The sequence below is a fragment of the Thunnus maccoyii genome, chromosome 24 (genome assembly GCF_910596095.1).
Source record: "Thunnus maccoyii chromosome 24, fThuMac1.1, whole genome shotgun sequence".
Taxonomy (NCBI): Eukaryota; Metazoa; Chordata; class Actinopteri; order Scombriformes; family Scombridae; genus Thunnus; species Thunnus maccoyii.
Genome location: NC_056556.1, coordinates 12,417,232 through 12,444,637, shown reverse-complemented (window position 1 = coordinate 12,444,637; position 27,406 = coordinate 12,417,232). Strand labels below are relative to the sequence as shown.

At 40.6% G+C, this 27,406-nt stretch overlaps 3 protein-coding genes across 6 annotated transcripts in view; 2 read left to right on the top strand and 1 right to left on the bottom strand.

Annotated features, from left to right (window-relative positions):
• Positions 1–130: 130 nt before the first annotated feature.
• cenpl (centromere protein L) lies at positions 131–3,190 on the top strand. The gene is made up of 5 exons (XM_042405006.1): positions 131–225; positions 1,076–1,250; positions 1,394–1,648; positions 2,404–2,985; positions 3,081–3,190. The coding sequence occupies exons 1-5, from the start codon at positions 206–208 to the stop codon at positions 3,153–3,155; spliced, it is 1,107 nt and encodes a 368-aa protein (XP_042260940.1). The 5' UTR covers positions 131–205; the 3' UTR covers positions 3,156–3,190.
• A 1,599-nt stretch (positions 3,191–4,789) lies between these two features.
• LOC121892168 (FUN14 domain-containing protein 1) lies at positions 4,790–9,183 on the bottom strand. Of its 3 annotated transcripts, none has more exons than XM_042405037.1 (5): positions 9,105–9,183; positions 7,594–7,762; positions 6,711–6,786; positions 5,892–6,026; positions 4,790–5,425 (listed from the first exon to the last, which is right to left on the bottom strand). In XM_042405037.1, exons 1-5 carry the CDS (start codon positions 9,130–9,132, stop codon positions 5,348–5,350), a joined length of 486 nt encoding a protein of 161 aa, XP_042260971.1. In that variant the 5' UTR covers positions 9,133–9,183; the 3' UTR covers positions 4,790–5,347. The 3 variants fall into 3 exon arrangements, with proteins under 3 accessions (XP_042260971.1, XP_042260974.1, XP_042260973.1); XM_042405040.1 differs by having other exon boundaries at positions 5,898–6,026; XM_042405039.1 differs by lacking the exon at positions 9,105–9,183 and adding an exon at positions 8,282–8,836.
• The window catches only part of LOC121892167 (lysine-specific demethylase 6A-like), a 35,863-nt gene continuing 17,587 nt past the window's right edge, over positions 9,131–27,406 (top strand). For both annotated transcript variants that reach the window (XM_042405036.1, XM_042405035.1), the window contains exons 1-12: positions 9,131–9,315; positions 9,454–9,517; positions 18,113–18,221; positions 18,970–19,019; positions 19,919–19,977; positions 21,354–21,474; positions 21,965–22,019; positions 23,097–23,131; positions 23,934–24,027; positions 24,422–24,548; positions 25,381–25,479; positions 25,772–25,991. In XM_042405036.1, coding sequence (XP_042260970.1) covers positions 9,131–9,315; positions 9,454–9,517; positions 18,113–18,221; positions 18,970–19,019; positions 19,919–19,977; positions 21,354–21,474; positions 21,965–22,019; positions 23,097–23,131; positions 23,934–24,027; positions 24,422–24,548; positions 25,381–25,479; positions 25,772–25,991 — 1,218 coding nt within the window. The remainder of the gene's footprint in view (positions 9,316–9,453; positions 9,518–18,112; positions 18,222–18,969; positions 19,020–19,918; positions 19,978–21,353; positions 21,475–21,964; positions 22,020–23,096; positions 23,132–23,933; positions 24,028–24,421; positions 24,549–25,380; positions 25,480–25,771; positions 25,992–27,406) is intronic.

The following is a 27,406-nucleotide window of genomic DNA, read 5'->3' as shown; positions in this document are numbered from 1 at the left end:
TTATATTGCTAAAAATGGAATGATTCTCATGTTTTATATTCTCTTTACTGTAAAAAATAAAATAAAATAAAAAATACTTGTTAAAAAAACCCCACTTCCTGTTTGGTTTAATGTGATTGGTCGATTCTAACCGCGTAGACTTCTGGGAAAGCGCGATATTCAAATTTGTTTCCGGTTTAATTCCGCTTCGGTCGACAAGCCAGACATGGAGCGACATCAAATTAGGTATAACTTTCTGTTTCATTGCAAAAAAACAACATTTTCTGCTGCAATATTTTTGTTGCTGTGTTTTGCGACAACTGAAACATCCTAATGATGTTACTGGTATATTAGAACCGATACATGCCGTTTTCGCCTGTGTGAGGACACCATCACCCCAAACATTCAATTATCGAGTAACGTTAGCTTAGTTTAATACTGCTTTGCTTTGCATGAAATGTAGACACCCGGACAGACCTTTGGCGAGTCCTTTGCTTCCACTTTTAAATCCGGCACATATCCCATACCCAAAGGAGCACTGCATTTGGTCGAAGTTCCACTTTGTTTATATGTTTCGCGTATTTATGCAGTAGTTTTCCTCCAAAAATCAGTGAATGTGTTCCCAAAGTGTTATATGTTCACTTTTACTGACAAAGTGGTGCATTATCTAAAGTTTCGTGTTATATTTCTCGTTATTTTGTTTACATATGTGATAAGTACACGTGCAGTATCTGGACAGTGATTCCTCGAGCTATGCTATTGCTAACAGATCATATCATAACAAAGCAGGGCTGTGGTCCCTCTGTGTGATGCTGCTGCTACTCTTGCTCTGAAGGAAACATTCATTCATGTGGAACCAACGGATCTCATGCAATACTCAGCCCAAACTCTTATTTTATGAACATTAAATATTCTTCTGTAAAAGTTTATTTCATAATGTAAGAAAACTTGATCATAGCAATAGTACATATACTCTATATTGAAACACACCTTGACTACAGGTTCTACAGAGAGTAATGCAGTGACTACCTGTATTACTAACTTGTACAATAAACATCAAAGGACACTAATGTGATGATCTGTGTATGCTTTCCAGTGTGGTGAGGACTCCCCTCAACAGTGTTGTAGTTCAGAGGAGGAGCAAAAGTAAGAGTTACCGGCAGTCGTACCGCAGCTGCTTAGGTGCTGCTTCACGTCTTGGCTTCACCCCAGCTTTGACAGCACAGAGGCTCAACACCAGCAGAAGAGCTCCAAAGTCACACGATATCACAGTGAGTCACCCCAGGTCATTGTTTTACATGTTAATCAGTTATTATTTCATGAAACACGCATAATCAATGGCTACATTTTCATTTCTGAGAAGTGAAACACAGAATGGTCATCTCAATCCTCTCCTCTTCTTTCCTTGTCAAAGGAGAAGGTGAACCCCGAGCAGCTGGCCTTACTGATGAAAACGGATTGGCAGCTGTCCTATGTCACTCCTCTCTACCAGTTCAGACACACCCAGCTGAAGAGCTACTCCAGGCAGCTCTCAGCGTTTATTGCTGCACAGAAGCAGCAAGGTTTGGCTGTGGAGGTGGACGGATTCCAGAGCAGCTTCAGAGTCTCCTTCTCCGTGGTGCAGGGGATGGTCGAGACAGATGATGATGCTGAGACTGTCTTTATACAGGTAAGCACAGGATTCTATAGAGGCATAAAGAAGCTTTTCAGGCTGATAGTGTTGTTTTTTTCCTTTGGGTTCAGTGATATTACCTGAAAGAAAGTGGTTTTTTTTCTGTTTTCAATTCAAAGCTAGTCTCAGCTCCTTGGATATATGGTACAAAGTGGGATTTGTACATATCACATTCACTTGAGAAAGAAATACACACATTGTATGTACTGTGATGAGTGGATTCAAGATTAGACAACCAACTGAATCAGCCTGAAATATTTGAATTCTGAAGGATGGAATGTGCTTTCGGTAAAACACTACTATGTACTCCAGCTGAAAAATACTGCAAAAGCCCTGGATTTGGCAGGATGAATTAAAAAAAATGTTTGTTAGCTCTCCATTCAGGCATAAATAAGTGAAAATATTGTCTCCAAAGAGAGGCTGTTTAAAATACATCATAGACATACTGAGCTGATGTGGCCTTTAAAATATGTAGAATGTTACAGGCTTAGACACCACTATGGGAGATTTTTATGATCAATTATTTATATATTTCAGGAACAAAAGTAGACTAACCATGTAGTAGCATCATTTCAAAAAGGAGAAGGAGTATGCATTAAATCTTACACTTAACATTTTAAAAAAAACATGGACTTGATATTCATACAACAGATGTGCCTCAAGCCAGTCAACCACAAGAGACCATTCACTCAGTGACATGTCTTGTGTTTTCTGTGTGAGACTAACTAGCATGTGTTTTCTTCCCACCACAGATCCATTCAAAGCCTTTGTTTGCCAGGCAGGATGAGCCACAGAAGTCAGTATGGAGAGGCTGGCTGACTTGTATCAACGGCAACCCTGACTACATCCGCTCGCTTCTAAAAGACTTCATCTGTCTGCCACTCTTCGGCAGCAGTGGGCCGGAGGGTTTCACTACTTTGGTCAAATCCTGGTTCCAGCAGACCTTTGACTGCTGCTTTGGCCCGCTGGAAATCAGCGACACGAGCCTGCAATGGCTGGTGGCATTATGGACTAACTGCCACATGGAGTCCAGCATCAAGAACCTCAAAATGATTTGGACTCTTCCAGTTGTGCCACCAATGCAGGTCACCTACACTGTTAACGCCCAAGACGCCTGGGAGCTGTGGAGCAGCGTGAGAAAGGATCGCCAGGAGGATAACGAGGGCGGGGAGGAGATGAAAGATGAGAGTATGGTTGATATTGAGGAAGTGAGGAGGTTCACGCAGCGGCTGAAGAGCCACTTCTACAGACACTTCAGGCTGGATCTGTCAGCAGGAAGCTTGAACCAAGTGTCCACAGCACTGGGCTCAGCCAAGTGCAACGGTAGAATCAAGGTACCATCAACACAGAAACGATTTTAAGCAAAATGCACACACACACACATAAGGAATATAAGTGTTGTACTAATATTTGTTTCCTTTCGTTTCAGATCTCCAACAGCAAATACATGATTACCACCCTGACACTACTGACAGAGTGTGCCCTCCTCAAAATGCCCATCTGAGTGTGAATAAAAAAAGAATTTACACGACCATGAAATATAGTATTGCAATAGCAGCATTCATTTGAACAGTTACTGCCTGGAAAGACTGTATATGCAGCTTTATATTGCAGATTCCTGAACATTACTTAACTTTTGTCTGCGTTTTTTTTCTTTTTCATGACCTTATTCCCTCAATTTGGAGGAATTTGTCTGCATGTGTTTGTTTTCGCTTTGTCATATTTGTCCTCGTGACGCACTTTTACATCAGTTAAATTTGGTGACTATTATGATTGAGTTTCGTGGGAAAAATCCTAATGTTCCTATTTAGCGTGTTGTCTACTTAGTCTGCTGTGCCGCCAAATGTGCATAGGTTTTATCCTCCTTCTTGTAAACCTCATTTTGTATATATTCATGTATAGCTGTTTATATATTTTTTTCATTTATAGTTATAATAAAAGCAAAAAAGCATCCATAGTGGTAATGAAGTTTTCACTGGTGCATCATAAAACGACACTAGTGGGGAAATCCAATCTAAAAAACACTTGAACACATGAAATATGAACCCCTTCAAGCAGCTGTGGGCCATGTTTGTTGTATTTGTCTATTTTCCTGATTGTCACTTCATTTAGGAGACAAAACGTTTGCCTCCTATGGTATAACTTCTGTCTGTATGAATTTGCATGCATCAAATTTGCTTGTTATACAATTCTGTTTAGATGGAACCACCTGCCTGAACTCCAAATGCAGCTTGATATGATAAAATTCTGCCTCCCCTTGGTAGTCGCCCCCTTTAAAAGTCTAAAATTCATCCTGACAACTTCACACAAAACACATTATCATTTTTTTAAATCTCATTTTATTCTTACTCAAAACAAAATTAGGCAACTTTATAAAGAGAGATCCAACAAAATTCATACAGCTCACATGAGGTTATCAAAATAACATTAAATAGAAACAATGAGGGAATACGAGCATACAAAACACCACTTGGAGATGTAACATGCTCCTCAAAAAACGTCCATCTGAAACGTAGTGCACTGGCAGAATAAGGCAAAAAATAATAAAATAAGCAACTTGTGAACTGAACATCTATGTGTAGATTTCCTATCTAGATGATGTGATGACGCAAGACTCTGCAGCACTGCTGTTGTGTTATTGCTACACTCAAACTACTAAATGCACAATGACAAAAGCGAGGGCGTAGGAGTCACAATCGCTGCTCCATTATACTCTTTAATGACAGGTCTGGTGTCTCTTTTGGTGTCTAGCTTGTGATGGTGGTAATTAGGGTGCAGCAGATGCTCATCCTGTCATTAGATGGTATTGTGGAGCTGATGATTATGGGAATAAAAGGAACACATCTGTATTTAATATACTTTGAAGTCAGTGTAAAGTAGAGAATATTCCCAGATTTAACATTTAAATTGTGATTTATGCTCATGATATGTGTTGTATATCAATAAGAACTCCTGCTCGGGAGTGGAAAATCATTTTTGTTCATCCCCCAGCCAGTGTGACAAACTTTAAAAACTGAATTGTGTTTGCTTACATGCTCAAACGGCATGTAAACCCGCCAAACTTCACAGCTACATAAAAATACCTCTTAGCACTAGACTGGGGGATGGTGTTGACTTCACACTCTGCTGCCATCCATGTTTTTTTTTAAATATAATATTTACTCTTGTGTGTGTGTGTGTGTGTATTTACAGCTCTTTACATTGGAGGCTACACATCATAGCAATCTGAGATCAGTATCTACCAGGCGAATACATGAGGGGGATGGACGCTCTAGACTTTGAAACAGCAAAAAGGAATCTGTGCTAGTTTGTGGCAGCTTGACATATTCAGCAGTCTGGTTTAAGATCTGTGACGGGTCCCACAGAAGAGTCTTCACAGTACAATCTGAGCACCCCAATTCTCTATTGATCCCCTACACACACACACACACACTCTCACACTTCAAGAGTGTGCATTCAGTCCTCCCCACAGGAGATAATTAGCTACGACAGGTGTAATAAACAACAGGGGGAATATAACAACAGTTAATACAACTGTCACAACAGATCATGCTCAACATAAAACCCCCCCCGCCCCTTGTTCAGTTCATTAAAAGATTGATCAATGCAAATATGGAGGTAAACAATGGCGAGGAAAGTGACTTATGTAGTGATGCGATTCACAGTTAAGTGGAGGCTGCAACGTGTGCAGCAGCTTTAAGAGGCCAAACCCAGAAAGAAGCCACCGACGAACCCGCTGGACAAGACGATGTTCCTCTTTATAAAGTCTGTGGCCTGTGTAGGAGGGAAGAGCAAAGATGGAGAATGAGTCCATGAGTGCTTAAAACCAACATTAAGTAGTAACCAATGAACAAGTGTTAACTGTTTGAATGTGATATGAATGTAAAACCATCATAAAATGATTTATTAATGAAACATTTACATAGTGTATACAGAGAAAGGGTACACCATGAAACATCCATACTGTTCTCATAATGTATTTATCTACAATCTCTCCTGAGCTTGCTGTGTCACAGCTCATTAGGTGTAGTATGGACAACGGTACACTAGAGGGCATTGCTGGTTTGCAGATGAGAAAATAAGCTAGGACGTTGAAGAGAAAGCATGCATTTAGTTCTAATTATCACATGTCAGGAGGTATGTTTTCCTGGTATACAGACAGAATGCTGTTCAGAAACGTTTGATTCAATTAAAAGATGTGCAAAAGCGTGAAGGAAAGAGCAAGCTTTGTCACAGGTACCTTTACCTCCTCAATGAATGTGTTTATTTCAGGGACTGCTTTGTTTGCTTTCTTTTTTAGGTGTTTTTTTGCTTTGTTCACATCCTTCTCCACCTTCTTCCAGTCCACCTGCACGTAGCCACTGTGATTGGCGATCTGTATGGGGGGAAAAAGAGGTTGGTGTTAGTTGGGATTGCTTCAAACATACATGAGCCTGTCCATTATGTTCTTCATTTGCTTTTGTCTCAGCTTGCCACTTTAAGCACAATATTCTGCTCAAAACTGCCCTGTGAAATAGCATGTTATGCTGGCATAATATGTTTATCCTAATTAGTAATCTTTTGTTGCACTCTACTGGGATACTGACTCCTTTTCTGGTTTTATCAACTGATTCTTTTCTACACTACATTGTATCACCGTCAGTTTATGAGGTGTTCTAGTGTGATATCATTTGTGTTTTGTTGAAATCCTGTAGACTCGTCAGCAAAACAAATTTGCTTCACAAAAGAGGGAGAAAAATAAAAATCAATTTTCATCAAAGCCATTCTAAATCTAACTTTTAAAGACGATGGTCTTCTTTGAGTAATAACTAGTGATGAGGATGGATGGCAGGATGAGGTCTGGTCAAAATACATGATGTAAGTATTTAGGGTACATTTAGTTTCAAATGATGTCCTGACCTTGATGGAAACAACTCATACAGAGAATGAACCAACATAAATTCTCATCTAAGGCTGACAAGTGGACTTTGGGTTTCTGGGAGTATAAAAAAGTAGTGTCCTTGTTCAACATCTGGAACCTTAAAGAGCCTACATAAACACAGTTATTTGTTTCTCTTGCCTGTAAAAGGAGGAACCCTCCACCAACAGCAGTAGCAGCTATCTTCCCGACTCTCTGGAAGAGGTAACCAGCACACCTGTATGTGTTGAGAGGGTGAGACGAGTGTTCCTTAAACAACACAAGCGATATCATGTGGACTTGCAACAAGCAGTGTAGACAAATGCTAAATGACTACTTAATTACACATCATATGCGCTCAGTCATGTTTTTGATTTTGCATTGGCAGCCTTGCAAGCAGTGTATTCTATAGGGATGGATATCAAGAACCACTACCACATTGGTACTGGTTCCTGACTGTTCAGTACTGAAATATTGATAAGTTCCTGGACAAACGGTGCTGCTGCTGGTATTTATGTGATGTTAATTCATTCTAACATAGTTGGCATTTTCAAATTCTTAACTGTCCCCTAATGATGACAAAGCTGCCACCGTCAGTTGATTGCGTTTGACATTGCGTAATTGCGTGTTTACGTTCTGTGCTCTTCAGTCATGGCTGACAGGGCGAAACGTTCAAAAGTGAGGGCTGACTTTATTAAATTTAATGAAAATGCAGCTAAATGCAGCATATGTGAAAAGGTAGTTGCGTTTAAAGGGGGTAAAACCAACAACCTCATAAAACACTTATAAATACAATATTCTACTAATCTTAAGCAGCTCAGCATGTTTGACTGCTTTAGCAAAGCAGCTGCTACTCCTTCGTCCTCAGTGCAGCCTCCAAGCTCCGATGCTGATGGGCTCTGCCAAACTGAAAATGTGACCCATCCCTTGTTTCTCAAGCATTGCTGAATTAAATCACTTGGGGAAGTTTGTCAAAAGAGCAAAGACAATGTTGGACAGTGTTTCAATATGTTATATCTGTGACCCATAAGTCCCCCAGGCTTACCATCCTGTCACCCCTCCCATCATGAGCTGGGTGGCGACTGAATACTTCTCAGCGATCGGGCCAGAGTTGTTCCCAAACACCCTACTCCACCACTGATGTCTCCGGGCATATTCTGTCAGGTCCACAACCTCATAAACCTCATCTTCACTCTCTGGGTCTTCCTGGCCTCCTATGAAGGATAAAGTCAACAAAATATCATAGATTTACTACCATCAGCCTAACAGAATAGAGAAGAATAAATGGTATATATACACACTCAAGTGCATGGGATTATGCATGTCTTCTTCCCAAACACTGATGATGGTGCACAAGCACCTACATATGGGGCGTTTTCCACATGACTCAGTTATTTCGCCCTATATTTGGCTGTTCAAGCCCCAACACGTAATAGCGACCCTTCAAATCTGTTACACTAACTGTAAGGGACGTTCAGCTACCACAGGCTTTTAAAGCTGCTTGTTAATGTCATGTATATTACTTGAGGAGCTCATGTTCGTTAGCTGGCTAGCGTCAAATGGCTACCAATCAAACACCATTCAAATAAGGATTTCCCTTTCGGACTTTGACGGGCATCGAGTGCAAGACCATAATTTGTCGCAGATTAATAATTGTTGGTAGAAAAATGTACTAATTCCAGTTTTAATTGGGGCAATAATGCCGTTATTTTCTAACAAATATAATCACTAACCTTCAATCTGATCCGCCGTCGCCATTTTGGAGAAACTAGTTATGTCACCAGGATGTTGACAATACGAAAACACGCCTACATGATGATGCTGTGCCACGTCAGTTAAAATGCTTTGATATCGCTTGATTAGGCTCAGCAATTTAGCAACTTTATCACTAAAATATTGCAACTTTTTCTCCGTATGAGGAAGATATCAGCGAGTTATAGTGTGACTTTGGAAAGCGCAAACATAAGGCTGCTTGGTGTGAAACCCCCTGAACAAATGATGCCTTGCAGTAATCGTTTAACCAGTCCAGTGTCAATACTTATCACTGGGTATACATTTTACAATGTGGACACTTGCATTTGACAGCTCTTGCACGTTCTGACAGTAGATACTTATGCATTTTTGCTTCCAGAGTAACCGTGGTGTAAAACATGAGTGGTTTGCAGAGAAAATGTGAATATATAAGATAAAAAGAATGATAGAGCAGGGAGGTCACATGGGGGGATGCGGGCGCGCCTATTGGCTAAAGAGGGAGGAGAGGGCGTGGCTAGAGCGGCGCGTGGGTTCGCTTGGGTGACACAATTATAACAACTTTATCTTCGCGTTTTATTGTGATATACTCACATCTTGGATATTGTACTCAGTTAGTTGCATTCAAGTAACGGCACAATATCACTTTGTGATGAAAAAATGTGACGTTTGAGGAGCTACCCGGAGAGCGCTTCTGTCCCCCCCGAAAGGATTTACTATATCGAATCGCATCTTTTCAGCCTGGGAAAAAAGTTTTTGATCGTTTTGTTTTCTTCGTTTTCCCCTCTTTGATTCGGCGGAGCAAACCGTTTGTCCCCGCGTCGCGATTTTCCATGCAATCGTGCGGTGTGTCTGTCGCCGTTGCTGCCTGCGCTGCTGCTAGGAGTCTCAGCTCGGCTTCTGCTGCTGGTGGTGGTGATGAGGAAAAGAAAATGGCGGCGGGAAAAGCGAGTGAAACAGAGGAGGACTTTCCGACACTGACAGCCCAGGAGAGGGACAGTTTGGTCGGGATTGACAGGTCGGAATAGCAACCCTGCGCACTCACATGAACGCACAGTTTGAAATTAAATTGTTTTCTTTCCTTGCGTGTCGAAAATGTCTTCTGAGCCGCTCTGCAAGTGATACTGAGCCGCCTATGTTGTCTTCTTGCTTGCAGCTCACTGTTTGGATTTCAGAAGCTTCATGAAGATGGCGCCAGAACGAAGGCCCTGTTGATGAAGGTAGCAAATCTAAACTGGATGTATTTTACAACCAAGCAGCACCCTGCTCCCCGGGACTTACTCCAGCCCCTCAACTATCATGTACAGCAGTGAATTTGTGAATTTGAAGTGGCCCACTCGCAAAGGCCAGCTAGCCGCAGCCCCTCTTTTAGCCAGCCAGCTAGCCTGCTAGTTAGCTACTCTCATCCGATGAACAGCGACCCTGCACCTGCGGCTACGCGGCGTCGCTAGCCAGGATAGCCGACTAACTGTTAGCTATGGCTCCCTGGATGTAACTAGCTTGTTAACGTTAATTTGTTTGGCAACCGCCCTTCCCTGTTAGCTGGGTAGCTATTCCACACAGCGTATCCTTGTGTACCTGCTTTTGCACCACCAACAATACAACGTCGTCACGGTTTTTGACTGCTGGAAACATTGCACTTTAATGAGGAAAGTTTTATGTCGTCATGAGATTGTTTAATTGCACGTTAGACTCTCAAATCTAACCACAAACACATACGTACCCCTGTCTGGCTACAGCGTTAACTGCTACAACAATGTTGGAAGTAACGTTAACGTTGTAGCCGTTCAGCTTGCCCGACCCACGTTATTTGGTAACGTTAGCTTGTATAAGTAGCATTTGCATTGGTCTAGAGCACTGTTGTTTTTCTGACATTGCATTGCTCCACTGACTGTTCTGGTCGTGTTTTCGTTTGGAAGTCACTGTGAACGAGTTGACAAACGTTACAAGTAACGTTAATGGCTGGCTGCCTGTCCAAGATGGCGGGACATGGCGGAGTGACACCGATATCTATAAAAACCGATTTGATATGAATGTGTTGCTCCGAATCGTTTGTGTGTTGCCAAGATGTGTATTTGGTTACCCCCTGGGTCTTGGCTGTTTGTACAGATATGTTTCACTTGCCGACTTAAGTGGTGTCAGGGTCCTTTGTTTACAGTTTTCATTACCCCTGTTTGTCTCTGCATGTGCTCTCGGACTAGTAAGCTACATGTTAAACATGCACAGTCTACCTGTGCCTAACACACTGCTGAGCTAACAAAAGCAAAGACCCCTTTTTTCTTGTGCGTTTATCTGAAAATGTGGATGGTGTAGTAAAGATGGTGCTTTTTGACAGCTCATGGTTTGAGGGGCCATCCACGAATCTGCTCGCTAGGTGGTGTGGGATACCTAGGAAGTGTAACTATTCATCTAGCTGCACAGAAGCAGCAGACAGCACTGATACACCATCATTGTTAGAGAATATGCGATGCAATAAGTGCGTTAGCCTCAAGTAAAACTGTACACTTCCTGATTTCAAATTCAGCAAGTTTATCAACATCTTAGTTTCATTTGTCTTTTGTGGAATTTTAAAGTGAATGTTAATGCAGTGGTTTAATCTGTAATTTGCTGCACCTCTTTGTATGCTGTGGTTGGGGATACTTGCATGAAAAGTTCTCACCTGCTTTCTTGAAACTGCCTGTTTGATCAGTGTCCATGTGGAATTGTTTTGCTGTTAGTGGTGTATATTATGGGGCATGTATGTTAAAAACTCTCGTCACGCAGACATGTTCACACTTAAGAGGGATTTATACTTGAATAAGGGGTTATACTGTGCATATGTCATAGCTGACGGGCACCTCCACAGAAATGTAACTCAACATTAGGGTTATAGTAGACACAGAGATAACGTGGGGACAACAAGAACTAAGATTGGTCAGCTTGAGTTGCTTGTGTTTTCTCCTACAAGTTTGTGATGGCGATTGAGACTATTGAGAGTGAGAATAACATGGAGGAAGTTGAAGAAAAACTCTCAGTAGTTGCCATAAGCCAGATCTTGCTCCATAGTTGGCATGTGTTGACAGGGTTTCCTGTTACAGTCCTACTCTTGTGGATTTGTTTTGCGGTCTGACGGTGACACCATTCAGATATGTTCGCTAACATGGCCTTTGATTTTCATACCAGATTCAGTAACAGCTAATAAAAGCCGTATTGGATTCTGGAACCAGGCAGAGCGTGTGCCCAACTGGCTGTCTTTTGCCGCTTAGTCAAACCCAGCATGTGCGTACTGGACTTGACAGGATACAGTTATGTCAAGGATGCTAAAACTCTCATCATTACACTAGGCATCAGCAAAATGTGACCAATCTACACTGAATATTGTTTTGTGGTCAGTGACTAAAATGAAAACAGATGAGAAATAATGTCTTGCTTCAGATTAACTTCCACATAGATGAAAACTTGTAATCAGTCCACATAATGTGAAAGAAAAGAGAGGGCTGGTATTGAATTAGCTAATACCCAGAGTTTGGGTATTGAGAGAGGAATATGTTGGATCTATTGACTCTAAGCTATAGAAAGATGGACGTCATGACAGTTCCCCAAAAGTGAGGCCAAAATATCTTTATTGTCCCCTGGTGGCTGGCTGCAGTATAGTTCATAAATCCCGCCCCCTCCATCTTAGCGGATGGGACATGAGCCAAACTAAAAAAAAAAGTTCACATTTTTCATACATTTTTTCCCAAAGATGGTTTCTGTCATTTTTCTGTTAAGTTTGTTTTTAACTAGTTATTTAGTGATATAAAGAGGGGGTGTGACGTCATGATTGACAGCTGTTCTTAAACCTCCAGCAGGTGGCAGGACCGCCGAGGGGGCGTGTCATACTGCTGCCCGACTTTACGGCGCAGACTCTGGCTCTAGATAAGGTCACACAAGCAAGATGGCAGGTCCCGAAAAAGAGATATTTTGCATGGATGTATAAAGAGAACTGGATACAGCATCAGAGGCAGGGTCCCGTTCATTCCTATGAAAGTTGCGCATGAAGCCAAAAAAGTTCAACTTCTTGCGCATCTGTTCCCATAGAGCAAGCGCACTAGTGACTTACATCAGCCGAGCCGGCGATAAAACAATTCAATCACGCAGCTCTTCTAGACTTTCGAAATGTAATCGGAACAAACAGATCAAATTATGATAGTGAAATGACTCATTTTGTGGTGGTTGTGACACTCCAAAAAAATGTATCTGCTGATTCACAGACGTCTCTCTCACAATGTAAGTCTGTGGGAGAAAGTCTTTTTGGGCCAGTGTGTATCATGTGATGTTGCAATTACACCATTTGGCCGCTATGTCAAATTTGCTTCAAAGCCCGGCGCTCTTCCTGTATCAAGTTCTCTCTATACATCCATGATATTTTGGCTTCACTTTTGCATCGCAGTAGGAAATGGAGATATGTCGTCCGTATTTATATACAGTCAATGGTTGGATCCATAGTGAGCAACTGAAACTAGAGAAAATTGTATGCTGATACCAGACCATCAGATAATATAGAGCACAGTAAAACACATAATGGAAATTGTTGGTGATATTTCTTGGCTTCATTAAATTCTTCCTGCTTGTATAAATATTCCATACTTGGATTAGGCATATTGCATTTGTGACACATTGAATCTTAATAGTTTTCTTGTTCTCTCACTGGAGAATGGCTCATGAAAAAAAGAAGGAAATGATTCAGAATGTGGCCTCACAAGCAATTCGTCTCAACAACGTTTAACTCCAGTGTCAGAGATTCAGTTCTTAAATCTTCTTAGAATTATTAAAAACGGTCAAAAGCATTAACTCTCATATTGCTACATTCTTTTACAATGTTCAAGGTTTGGTATGTTTTATATATTTACAGTTTCTGCTCATAGCCTATTAGTTTTGAGTTACTAACCTGTCTGGTACTTTGTACTGGCTGTGTTGCTGAACTGTTGCTCTACATGCAGATAACTGTGGGTTCAACATTTCTGACAGAACTAGGTCACTGTATCACCAATAACTAGGTGGCAATGACGAAACATGACAATAACTACGTGAAAGATAACCTTTTAACTTAGGTGTGCTCAGCATGGTTTTGTTTTGTTTTGTTTTGTTTTCTAAGTGCCCCTGCAGTCTCTGCATTGGTGATTATTTTGACACCACTGTGCCAGTAACTCCGTTAAAATGAAAAAACCCCAGTGAACTTGATCACTCCTCCGATTTCATCCCCTTCAAAATCCTAGACAACAGAAATGTCATTACATTTTTCACTCAGCTGCCCAGTTTATTATCTGTGTCTAAAATCTTTTTATGCCAAATTTATTTTTTTTGGATAAATTAATGCAGCTCTGCAGAAATCTTGTGCTAGTTTATGTTGTGAATCATTGAGAGGAAACGCTCATCTGATACTACCCACTCATACGAAAGTCCAAACAACAAGCTTTGACTTACTCACATATCACCCTTTTTATGTTACACAGTGAGAAGGGTCCTGGGTTTGATCCTCATGCGAGTGACTGAATAACTGGTGTCTTCAGTCCCTCAGTTGCATGTTGTCCCTGTTTTTGCATGGGTTTCAACTAGGTCACAGAGATCGAGGCAAAAGACATGCATGTTAGGTATTCAGACTACTCCTGCCTTGCCCTTAACTAAGGCACTGGCTGGGGGCTGCACTGTAGCTAACCAATGCTGCTGAAAAGTTTAGATGGGTCATTTTCAGAGGACAAACTTCCCCACAGGGATTAAGAAAGTATAACTTAAATAATACTAGTTGCATAGAGCCACTTACCATACAGTGTAAGTCATTAGCATGCATTCAGGACAGAGAAGATCATAGCCACAAGATGAGTTTGGTGCAATGCTTATAAGTTCAATAGCAAGGCAGTTCTCAGAAAGTGTTGCCTGTTCACTTGGAAGATTACAGCATGTAACTAAAACCGTTAGTTTCACTTTGTGTCACTTGCGGTTCTGTGGTAAACAGTATTGCCTCACCACAAGGGTGACTAACCTGGCACAAGTGACGCATGGGCATGCCTTGCCCCTGAAAACTAACAGAAGCAACAGCATAGTTGTATCACTTAACAGTTCCAGCCTTTTCTTGTACTGTTATGTGATGTGTGATAATCTGTTTCAGAACTCATTGTATTTGTTTTAGGTGGTCTAAAATGTTAATTAGGTTTATAGTAAAGAACATTTCACTGAATCATTGACTTTAACAGTGTTTCCTGTGTTGAGCATTTTTGTATTGCATTGCAGGTGTTAGCAGATCAGTAGCAACATGTTTTAGCAAAGGAGCCGTAGGTCGACAAGTGGAGCTCACATCTTGGGACAGTGTAGCCTGGGTGGCCAATATGGTTAAAATCTTATATCATGGATAAAAATCACCAGACATGATTGTTGGTTTTTGGCTAATCCAGTGAATTAAACACATGGCAGTTAATGATATATCATCAAAATGATGAAAAAAAACTTAATTATTATTGATCAGAGTGCAATTGGCAGGTCTGTTGATTGGCAACATTATCTACAATGACCTCATACATGCAGAGATATTAAATGGATAATGTGGATATCACAGCATAAACAGTATTGCAGAATCTCTGGCTGTTGACAAATTCATATCATCAGTACATAATAATCACCCTACCCCACTTGAATGATACTCCCTAGCCCTAGCTATCCTCTTACTTGTTTTTTCTAGTTCTAAACTCATATTGGGAAGTGTAATTGCTAATAAGTGTTTTTTATAATCTATTTTAGTTTGTGTCTGAAAGGAAGTGCACATTTTTAAGTAAATCTTGATATTCTTTTAGATCTTCCTTGACACCTCGACACAGTGTTGGCTAGGCATTCCTTTCAAGCTAGTTTAGAAATTGGTGGTAGAGTTAGCCGAGAGAAAAACTGATACAACAGTATAGCGCTATTCGGGGTTTTCTCACAGTATACGAATGCGTGGTTGATAAAATAATGCTAAATTACCATGATGTGATGTGTTGAAGGAGTCAAGGACAGTGGCTTTTCTTCCACTGGGTTAAATATTAGTAAACTATCAATCGTAACAGCAGCCTTTAAGACAAAGAGGAGGCGCGATTTAAGCTTATTTACATGGTGCCCAAGTCCCAGGTAATACTATATGTGTCTCCAGAATTAGTAAGCATGATATTGCTTCCAATATCAGTATCTTCCAATCCCAATATCATATTGCATATTTTCCTCACTCACATTAGATGACTGTGGAATTAATTTCTGTAACGCCTGGCAAAAAAAATAATGGGGAAATTACACACTGCACAGGTTGAAAAGTGTGATGAAAGTGAATACTTGCAGTCAAGGGTAAGTAAGACAAATGGCACAGACAGTCCTCACTAAAGTGCTGTGTCAGCAGAGCCAGTCATTCAGACTGAAATAACTCGTGTGGTATTTTTAAATATAACTGATGTTGCTTTATCAGATTAAGGCAAACTTTGGGGTTTTCTTTGAGATTTGGTCTGTTTTGTTTAGGGCTTCTCACTTGGTCAATCAATTGTTTGGTCTACATAGCATCAACCATTCCAGTTAATCAGACGCCAAGGTGATGTCTTGATGATACTCAAAGTAGTTGGTGATTAATTTTCTGTCGATATATCTCATTAGATTGAATCATATTTGGGGGTTATGGATTGAGCACAGTGTTAATTTGACAGTTCCTTCATTGTAGCTGTCATGCACCTCTTCAAAAATGCACTGTAAGTAGGGTTGACATGGTATAGATTATTTCTTACGGTGGTGAAAAAGCAACGTATCCCCGCGGTTTGGCGGTTTACTGAACCCCGACCCCCCTACAGAAAAATATTTACAAAGACTGTTGTCTTTGTAAATATAAACACACAGGCTCAGCCTGGGGTCTTGACAATGAAGCAATCCTGTCTGACGATGCAGTCTCCAACGTATAACGTAGCCTCCTAAATCTCCACTGTATTACCGTATATCACATGGTATATGCGTGAGCACATTAGACCACTGCATATGACTGTTGTGGTTGGAAAAAAAGAAATGTGGCGATGATGGTAATGAGCTCAACCGCGCGGTTGGCATCACCACGAGGTCGCGGTAATGCAGTTGTCGACACAGCCCTAACAGTAACTATACATCAAGGCTGCGGCTGTTACGGTGATGGAACGAAGGAACTGCAAATATTGTTATTGGTCAGCTTGGGCTGCTTGTGTTTTCTCTTACAAGCTTCTGATGCCAGTGGAGATATTTGATAGTGAAGAAAACATTAGGAAAGATGAATTCAGGCTCAGTAATGTGCTGCTTTTCATTGACACGTTTAGCAAAACCCATGCTACAAACCTGCTCACCACAGTTGTTGGTATCAGCGAGTGAGAACTGATTCTCACCTATAAATCAAAACCTACGCAGTACAGCAGGTATCTGTGTCATGTATAAATCTAGCTTTAGGGACAGTTCTTTCTCAGTCTCCCACATACTTATGTAGTATATGAACTGGAATTAACTGTGTGTATAAGCTGCCACTGAGATTGTGTAGATGTGTATATGCATGTTATTTAAAATGACATTGTAAACCTGTTGGTTATAACCCTAAGTCCTCAGTGATAATTAAGAGGACTGCTGTCTGACCGTTGTATTTGTGTTGAAGAGTGAACATTTGTTCTGAGAGGAATTTATAAACTCATGTCAAGTGAACTTGATTTTAATATAGACAATGTGAAGAACACTTTTTCCTTTAAGGTCTCCAGACACAGCTACATTACAAATCCATATCCGCTGTGTAAACATACTTAAGTAACATAGCAGCTCATCTGTCCTCAGCCACTCCATCACTCAGTGATTGGGTTGCTTAGCCTTTGTGAGTGTGTGTGTCCCTTTTTCTGTCATGGTATTTGTTGCTACACCTGCTGCATGATGTCTTGGCCAAATATTTTCAGTATCTTGATAACTATGTAAACAGCTTCTTGGCAATGACAGCACTACTCATCAAGGACAAACGAGAGGTCTTTTCTGTGTGGTTTGAAGGTGAAAGGTGATAAATGGGGCTTACATTTCAAATAATGATAACTATGAATGGCAGAAAGAGCACTCAGCTTCGGGGGCCAGCTGAGTTATCTTTGATGTGATCTCATTGTGGCATTGGAGTGCCATTGTAGGTTACTCTTGGGTTTGTTTGCCTTGGTGCAGAAAGGTACATGGACTTTTGAAATCTGCGACATAAGTGTTTGGCAGTTTTGTTAAAAATGTAAAAATATATAACTTATCTTTAGTGTGTCATTGGTGATAAATGGTGACCTGCCTGCGTGATGCTCAGTGGATGCACTAGGATTGTCAGAAAATGTGGTTAAATGCGTGTGGGTGCAGGTGTGTGTACCATGCACACTGGCTTCAAGAATGTTGCTTTTTAGTAAATTGGAAAAACTCAAAGTTCAGGGTATGGCCCTTAAACTCCGTAGATCTTGTAGTGTTTCCAGCTCTCAGGCACCAGCTACTTTTGTATCTCTTTTTATCAAGGCAAGAAGATCTATAATAAAAGTTTAAAAAAAAAAAAACCCTTGAGCACAAGTCTTATCTACAGCAAACTTCATTCCAGTCTAGGGCTGATATTTATCTACTTAAAAGAATTTGAGTCGGCTTGGCCAGAATTAGGAAGCTGACGTCAGCCATGCTGTGACTTTCAAAAGTTCAGTGTGACATTATTCTGAGATTTCTCTGTCTCTGTCTGGTTCTCTCCATGTTTCTTTTCTATGCACAATACAGAAATTAATGGTCTGACACACACACACACACACACACACGCAGTGTTCTGAGCCTGTTTGTGTTCTCCTCAGGCTGTTCGCTGCTACGATTCGCTCATCCTTAAGGCCGAAGGCAAAGTGGAGCCTGAGTTATTCTGCCAGTTAGGCCACTTCAACCTCCTCTTGGAGGATTACCCAAAAGGTGAGTGATCTGTCCTCTTCACCTGCACTCAACTGGTTTGTAGAATCATCAACTCACTTTTTTGTTCAGAGATGCACAGTCAGTTGTTTTGTTTTATCTTCATCATGGGTTTGACAAACACTTCGGTTTAGGGCTGCAACTAACAATTAATTTGAATAAGTAATAAATAATAAATAATGATTTTCTCAATTAATCATTTTGTCTATAAAATGTCAGAAAATAATGAAAAATTTACTTTCTTAGTCATGTCCTCGAATGTCATGTTTTGTCCCATCAACTGTCCAAAATCAAGAAGATATTCAGTTTACTATCACGTATGACTCACAAAACTTCAAATCCTCATATTTGAGTTGCGACCAGTTTTTTTTTTTTGGCATTTTTCCTTAAAAATGACAAAAACAATAATTCAATCATTAAAATAGTTGCCGATTCAATTTTCTGCCAATCCACTTAATCTTTTGGACATCTTCCATTGACTTTGATTTTACTTTGATGTGAAGAATTATTCTCACCCTAAAATTAACCCTTCATCCTCCTCCAAAGATTTTCATATTTGTTAAGTTTAAACTTTTATTGCAACTTCAAGACAATTGTGTAGCCTGTCCTCCATGCATACGCAGTTTGAGCATCTAAGGACAGGCAGTTGGCTCCATTCCAGCTCAACGCAGCTGCTGACACTCTTTTCCTCTTTTCCTGGAGTTGTGGTGACACGGATTCATTTTCTGCTTCCCTCTCCCTTTAATTACAGCATTATCGGCATACCAGAGGTACTACAGTTTACAGTCAGACTACTGGAAGGTAAGAAGCACACACGCACGTGCCTACATGTCTTTTCTCATTCAGTCATTGATACTCTTACATCCTGTTAATTACACACCTATACACAATCTTGGTTTTCTTTCCCACACATTCACACTGTCATTCACTCACACACAGGAAGTGTCTCAGATGGGTAAGATACTGGTGTAAGGTGCGGTTTCAGGTTTCATTTCAGAGTAATTTCGAGCTTCACTCTTGTTAGATTGACACTTTGCGGTGAGACTGAATGCTAGTGGTTGGTTTTCCAGATTACTGAGCTGTACCAAGTAGCTGCAAGGTTATGTAAATATGTACAGCTCTTGTTTACAAGTACACATAGTTTCAGAGACATGCTGTAATGAGGATTGACTCACCAACCTTGGTATAAATCAGCAGTGTAGAAAATTGGCTTTTTCTACACAGCTTTTTTTTGTCACCTTGACCAAATTGTAGGGGATTTATTTTTCTTTTCAGAAAGTATAATAAAATAATAATAATGAAACGTTATTTATTCATTTCACATTAGCAAATAAATGGTTTGTTATTTTAAGTACTACCACTGCTGGAAGCTTGTGAATGGCTTTACAGCAGACAGTAACATGATTTCATGGTTTTCTGTTTTCAAACAGTGCATGCTGTACGCTCTCTTACTCATGTTGAAACTGTTGAAACTCTGTTTCTTTGTTAGTCTTTTGTATCTGTTTGATTTCCTGTCAGCATCCCTTGTTGTGCTGTAGCGATTAAAAGATGTAGCAGCTGTCTGCATCAAAGGTGTGTTGTGTTGTTGCATATGTTCCTCTTCCTGTGGGTGCACTTGTAGAGGAAGGCAAGTAGTCTTCAAAGTGTGTTTTTATTTGTTCGTGATCACATTACATCTCTCTTTACCCCCCCCCCTCCAGAATGCTGCCTTTCTGTATGGCCTGGGAATGGTCTACTTCCACTATAATGCCTTTCAGTGGTGAGTACCAACTATTATTATTGATCAGTTCTACTTACGAACAGGTACAAAAGAGTAGTTCAGGTGTTAAATATAAATAGTTAGCCTTTTTTTTTTTTTTTTTTTTAGCTTAAACCAACTGGACTGAGAAATCTAAATACGTGACGATTACAACTGTGCTTGAGGCATTCTGCTAACAAAAGCGCCAGACTTTTTTTGTGGACAAACTTTGATTTCACAAAGTAGAGGAGAAAAAAGGAGCTAGATAATAGACACACAGCATGCAAAGACTAAATGTTTCCGTAATAAAAAGGAACATTAAATGACATTACACAATTCCACCTGGAGTTGGACGAGAGTCAACCTGTTGTTGATTTTGAGACAGAACCACATACGTCAGAAATGCTGAAACAAATCACTTGGTCTGTTGCGCAGTTTGTTGCAGATGTTAAAGCAATCCTGGTGGTAATGCAGCTGAACACACTTTACGCTTGGCAAGTAATGCATAGTAGAAAGACAGGTCCGTTCAAGAGAGTTTGCTTATCCATAGAAGAGCGCATTTGAATGTGAGACCAGTATTACATGGCTCAGTTGTAGTTTGTGTATGTATGTGTGTTGGTGCCAGTTGAGAAACTGCTTTTGAGTGAAGCTGTCCCGTGTTGTTTCCATGGTAACACCACAACCAGGGAAGACTCAGTTCTGGCTGAGTTGCCAGTAAGAATTAGCCAGCTTAAACCTCAGGACAGATGAAGCGTCAGATGCAAGCATCAGCAAATACAGCTGTTGTTCTTAATGGCCACAAAGTACAGTCAGAAATTGATTTCAAGAGGCGCATTCACATCCAGCTTTTTGTGAATGCCAAGGACATTGTTTAAATTCCTGCTTGCCTGTTACCTTTCTCATAGCACCTCAGTCTTTCACCACCACAGTCTCTCAATGGAGAATAAGCAAATAAAGCTTGCTTGGGCCAACTTTCTACAGCAGCATTAGTTGATTCAGCTGCCATCTGACTGTGAAGCAAGCTCAGCAAAATAAGTTAATAACAAATGGGGTACTTTGTCAGTCACTCTGGAAGCAACATCTTTAGTATTCAGTTCAAGATGGCACACGCAGTGTGACTTGAATGAGCACTGACTGACCAACAGTTCTGCAGCTTAGGTTGCGTTCACATCTGTTGTTTGGTTCCTTTGGTCCAGAACAAAGGAAAAAAACATGGTTGCCTTTTTGTTGGAGTTCATTTATGGTTCACACTGATTTATTAAACAAACCTGACCTCGACCTAGTCCAACAATCCAGTCTTTTTTTGTGTCTTCTTTATGTATGTTTTCACTCCCTTTGTGTCTTTTTGATACCATCTTTTCTCCCTCTCTTTATCATTTTCTCCATTCCTCCTGCAGGGCGATCAAAGCATTCCAGGAGGTGCTGTACATTGACCCGGGGTTCTCCCGGGCCAAGGAGATCCACCTGCGCTTGGGTCTTATGTTCAAGGTCAACACAGACTATGAGTCAAGCCTAAAGGCAGGTTCACCCCTAAAGCTTTAATACACATTACATTTTTCATTTGACTTGACAGAAAAATGTGTTTTTTGATGTCATTTTCTCTAACGGGCTGAAATATAAATAGCAACCTCTGTTCAAATCTTATCATACAAAGAAGAACGATGTATTGTTAACATTTCTAGAGGTGGCTTCACATCGAAACACATTTATTATGAAGCACATGCAGGAAATGTTGAGTTATTATCAACAAGCTTTATGCATCAAGATTAGTTTACCTCTGCGAATGAGCGGAGCCGAACAGAAAATGGGGCTCCCACTGTGACAGTGTCATTGAGTGACTCAATGGCTCCTGGCAGCTAGCGATAAATAAAGCAGTATTATGAACAGGGGATTGCTCTGGTGCTAAAAATTCAAGCAGTCATAAGCAAATGAACATAGCTGAAGCACTGGAGTTATATTGGTCTTTCTGTTTGTGCGTTTACTGATTTCTATCAATGTTCTTTCACAGCATTTTCAGCTGGCTTTGATTGACTCCAACCCCTGCACTTTGTCCAAAGCTGAAAGTAAGAAAAAACCTTATTTATTCATTTTTTTTCTTGTCATAAATGACTTAATTTAAGTAAATATATGTATTACATGCTTTCAGGATGTTTGTCTGCAACATACATCATTAATAACAGATTACAGAAACATAGGAATATTACAGTTATATATGAATGTAAAGTGTATTAATGCCCAGTGTAATGTTCAAATACATACATACAATATACAATACAATTTTATGATATTGCTGTTGGATAAAATGTTTTTTTTCCCCTTTCATATGAATTACACTGATGGTTTTTGGCAGCTTTGAATTTGCCTCTAGTTTAGGAAAAATGTAAATACAGTAAGGATATTCTGCATTGCACAAAGAAAACATTATTGTACAGTTGTGAGCATGTTGTTGTATAAATATCCAAATGAGAGAATGGAAAAGTCCCGTGCATCTTATCTGCCCATATACACAAAACATAAATAAATAAATAAACACACAGCAGCAGAGAAACTCAAACATCTTTTTGTGTAGGCTGCCTTCTGTACAGAGTGTTTATGGTCAGTTGCTGGGGTTCAGTCTGGGTAGAAGACTAGCTTTATTTGATATGCCGCTGCCATCTCATCTCTCCCGCCCCGGTACCTGTTACCTTGGAGACTGCAATATCCATTTTTGCCCAGCCTCTCGCTGTTTGCCTTTGCCTCATTGTGTCCCCCTCATTCCTGTTCTCACTCTCACACACACACACACACACACACACACACACACACACACAGCAAGGGCAGCCCCCGTCTTTCTTCCCCTCTCTCTCCCCTCTCTCTCTCCCTCCATCTGCTGAGAGTCACTCAGGCAGCTTAGATCAGACACTGCAGCGCTCCAGACAAAGGAAGGTGCCGCCAGGAGCACAGCTACCTATCTGATCTGTTACACTTAGTGTAGACAGGCAACCTTGGGTTTCTAACACCTATTTATTGACAACGCAGCACTACTTTTTCAAAGACTTGAAAAGACTATGATGAGGACTAACTCTGGGAAGGGGTGGGAAACCTTTCTTAAATGTCAAATAACCTTTATCTGACATGTTTCTTTTTCTTTCCTTTCACAGTTCAGTTCCACATTGCTCATTTATATGAGATTCAGGTAAGTGCTTGATTTTTTTTTTTTTTTATTTAACCAGTCCTTCAGTTGTGACTCCTCCCAAGGACACATTTGTTTTGTTTCCGTCATTTGGTAATTGTGAGAATAAGTGCCGCATGTTGAAGGTAAAATACTAGGACTATAGCTCGTAACCCAGCTACGATCGTAATATCACAGGGCATCTGAATGCCGGGGAAAGCCCTATTTTTTTTTTTTTTTTGTATTTTGAACCAGGTGCTGACAAATTGAGGAGGGAGCAGGGTGCGTGAGTGGGTGGCGTGCAGGAGGGGATAGATTACTCTCAGCCGATCGGCGGGGTTGCCACGGAAACAAGAAAGTCTGTCTCCCCCTCTTTTGTATGCTGGTGGTCTCTCTCTCTCTCCCTTTATGTCGGTTTCAGTAGAGAAGTACAGTAGCTCTCGCCAGCTCTGGCAGTAGCGGCGCTTAACGACTAATGTGTTTTGTGCTAAGTCAGAACAGAGCACTGCAGTGGAAGTCTCAGGCTTATGTTGTGTGCAGCCATTGATCAGCAAATCTTTGGATGCAAGAGTGTGACTAAATTTAGAGAAGTGGGGGAGAGCAATCAAGATGATTACTTTGGCGTTGCGGTTTGATTATGCTGTGCATTGGAAAGATGGACAAGAGGGATGACCTGCCAAAAGTCATGGATTGCATTTCAATCCATGATGTTGTAAACAGCTTTTTAATTTGTGCTTTGTCACTTTTCCTCTCCCCATCCTCTCCCCATGGTACACTCCCTCTCCCTTTTTCCATTCTTCATTGCCCCTCTGCTTCTCATATCTAGAAGAGATACCGGGCTGCCAAGGAGGCCTATGAGAGCCTTCTGCAGACGGAGGATCTTCCTGCACAGGTGAAGGCCACTACCCTGCAGCAGCTAGGTAAGATTCACCTGGTCATGGACATATAAAGTGATTAAAATAAGATTGATTGATTGAGTAGTTTTATGCATCTGATTTATACAACCATACAAATCAATTTTAATATTACATGTGAACTGCCTTTTTCCTGTGAAACTGAGAAAACTCACCCTAGTTTCTCTTCTGTCAGCAAAATATCGGTTCCACTTTTAGTTGTATAATAACTGCACTTAGCAAATCTAAAATTGAATCTTAGCATTTAAAAGACTGTCCTCCAAGACAATGCACAACAATACATATTTTGGCACATTTGCATAATTTGTTGATTTATTCTAAAAAATTCAAAACGAGACAGAGTTGAAAATTCTTCTTTGTCTGTTTGCATTACACTGATGATTAATATGGCGTTTTCCAGGCTGGATGCATCACACAGTGGAACAGCTCGGGGACAGATCCAACAGGGACAGCTATGCCATCCAGTGTCTGCAGAAATCTCTGGAGGCCGACCCTAACTCTGGACAGTCCTGGTACTTCCTTGGCAGGTAGGAAGATGATTTAGTTCATATCATAAGGCTTTGTCAGATATCTCAAAGTATTTATAATCTACTTTTCTGTCATCTGATTTGTACTTGAGAGTATCTGCAATTTCCAGATTGCTAAAACCACAAAGGTAGTTCTTTTGACACAATTTTTTTGACTATTTTGATACAGATTTAGCAATACCAAGCAATCTACCTTGGCACATTTGCAGTGCTTGTGAAATTAGTCAAATATAAACAGGAATTTTATGTTCTTGAAAACTTGGCTAAGTACATAATTGGTGAAAAGAAGCATTTCTTAGAATGAATAACACTTCCATCACAGTTGGTTTCAGTCTAATATGAGGGATCCACAGTTTGACAAACCTGACTCAAAGGAAATCAGTTTATTGGTTCTTGAATTTTCGCTCTGTCACTGAGTAATTGGGGAAGGTTGACAGAATTTGTTTAACAAGTTTAAGTAGCTTTAGCTTTTTTGGGTAAAAAAAAAAACAACAACATTTGCTTTACCTTTATTACAGCAGTATTTTGCAGGGGCACCAGACCTCTAAAGGTCTGCTGTTGGGTTACAAATGCATTTGAATTAAAGTATTTTATTCATTCTGAGGATGAAGGTGGGCTTTTCAAATCCTCCTCAAGCCTTCTGTTAAATTATTGGCACAGGATCAGGCTTTATAGCTCCTAATCAATTAGAAAATGCATGGATTTGCATGCAAAAAGTATGAAGTTTTAAATGAAGGAAATGTGTAGAAAGAAGCTCTTTGTACTTGAATTACTGTATTTCAGATGTTTTCTATGTCTGTAGCACAACCCTGACAGCCTGTTTCTCCTGCAGGTGCTACTCTAGTATTGGGAAGGTCCAGGACGCCTTCATCTCCTATCGGCAATCCATAGACAAATCAGAGGCCAGTGCAGATACCTGGTGCTCTATAGGGTAAGGCTCATGAAGGCTGCAGTTCAATTGCTCTGTAACAGTGTAATTGTCTATTCCATAGACTTGCTTCAATCACTTAATTGTCCATTTATTTCTCCAATCTCCTTTGCATGACAAAACACTCTTAATTCATCTCTTCTCTTCATCCTCATTGTAATTTTCCTCATTTTCACCCCTGTCCCCTCCTCATCCCTTCCTCTCTTTGTACTTCTTGCTTTTGTCTCCTTTCCCATCTTTCTCCTGTGGATCCCATCCTCTCTCTCTCCCCCCCCCCCCCCCTCGCCCCCCGCAGGGTGTTGTACCAGCAGCAGAACCAGCCTATGGATGCCCTGCAGGCCTATATCTGCGCTGTTCAACTGGACCACAGCCACGCCGCCGCCTGGATGGATCTAGGCACGCTGTACGAGTCCTGCAACCAGCCGCACGATGCCATCAAGTGCTACATCAATGCCACACGCAGCAAAGGCTGCACCAACACCACCGCGCTAACCCACCGCATCAAATGCCTGCAGGTGGGTGGAGAGAGGAATTTGAAGCAGGAACTGCTCATAACATGGCTGTTCGGATGCAACCTCAATTTGATGATAATGATAATTAATATAAGAAGAAAATACAGTATAAAGAAATTCAAATGCAGATCTGGTACATCTGCAAAATTTGGCTGAAATAAAAGCAAAATTAACTTTTTTTTGGAAAACTGAAAGAGGTTGCTGTCATTTTACCCTGGACACACACTGCTAGCATGGATATCATTACTTAAAAGTAGGGATGTCCCCATTATGTTTTCTTTGCCCGCAGTTAAAATTGTGGACCATTGCCTATTAGGAATAAATAGAGTCTGTGTCACAGCTACTAATATTTTGTCAAGTGTTTGGACGTATTTTGTATAATAGCCTATCTGTTATGAGAGAAACGTTTTACCTTAAGGCTGCTCGAATCACTCTCTGACGTATGCTGTCGTATCATTAATTGAAACTGCTGGCTGCTGTTTATTTATTTTGTGCAATCCGTAAATAACAATGTCACAGCACAGTGTTTTACCAGAGCTCATATACGACAGCTGGCATACCTGGACAAACAAACAAAGGTGTCAGGATGTGTCAGGATTTACATAGAAGATACTGACGCATCCAAAAAATGCCTCGATCAGTTTGGGACTTGGCTAATTGAAACTACAAGCTGCTATTTATTTCATACTACTCTGGGCTTCACTTATTTGAACCATTCATACCCAAAGCTGTTTGGTGCATTTTGTGGATTGTGAGGTTTGACAGAGAAGACGTGCAGTGAATGCCACAAAATGTAGACAAAGAAAAAAAAAAACTCAGAAGAACTTTGACATTGACTTCTTGGCAGACAATAACAGAAGTTTCTTCTCTCATCACACAACATAAAACAGGCACCAAGAATAGGTGAAAAGGTTTGACAGAAATCTGTGAAAAAGCACTGATCAGTGCAAGATGATGCTGATCTGAACCCCAATAAAGCTTAAACTCCCTTCTACCAGTACAGGGAGGAGTGGATGAGATTTTTCTGTACTACCAACATTGCAATCTCCTGCCTTTTGCTGTTCTTTGTTAGCATCCCTGCAAAGCCACCGCTGTGTTGAATTAGTGTGTATATTATTCCACTGAGATGTGATTTGACCAGTCACATCAGGCACAAAGGAAACTTTTGAATCCAGAGATCTTGAAACCCTACAGGGGGGGAAAAAACCTGAGAAATTGAATTCAGGATCCTAAATAGTGAAGAATCGTGGGAGTCACTGAAGGTGTTTGATTTTTTTTTTTTTCAGGGCTTTACACCTCCCATTCTTTCAAGACCCTAACTCACGCCTAGCTGATAGGGTTGTTGATGCTAACTGGATCCTTTTTTGAGATTCTCTTCTGTTGTGTATGCTGTGCAACCTAATATAAGGGGGAAGAGG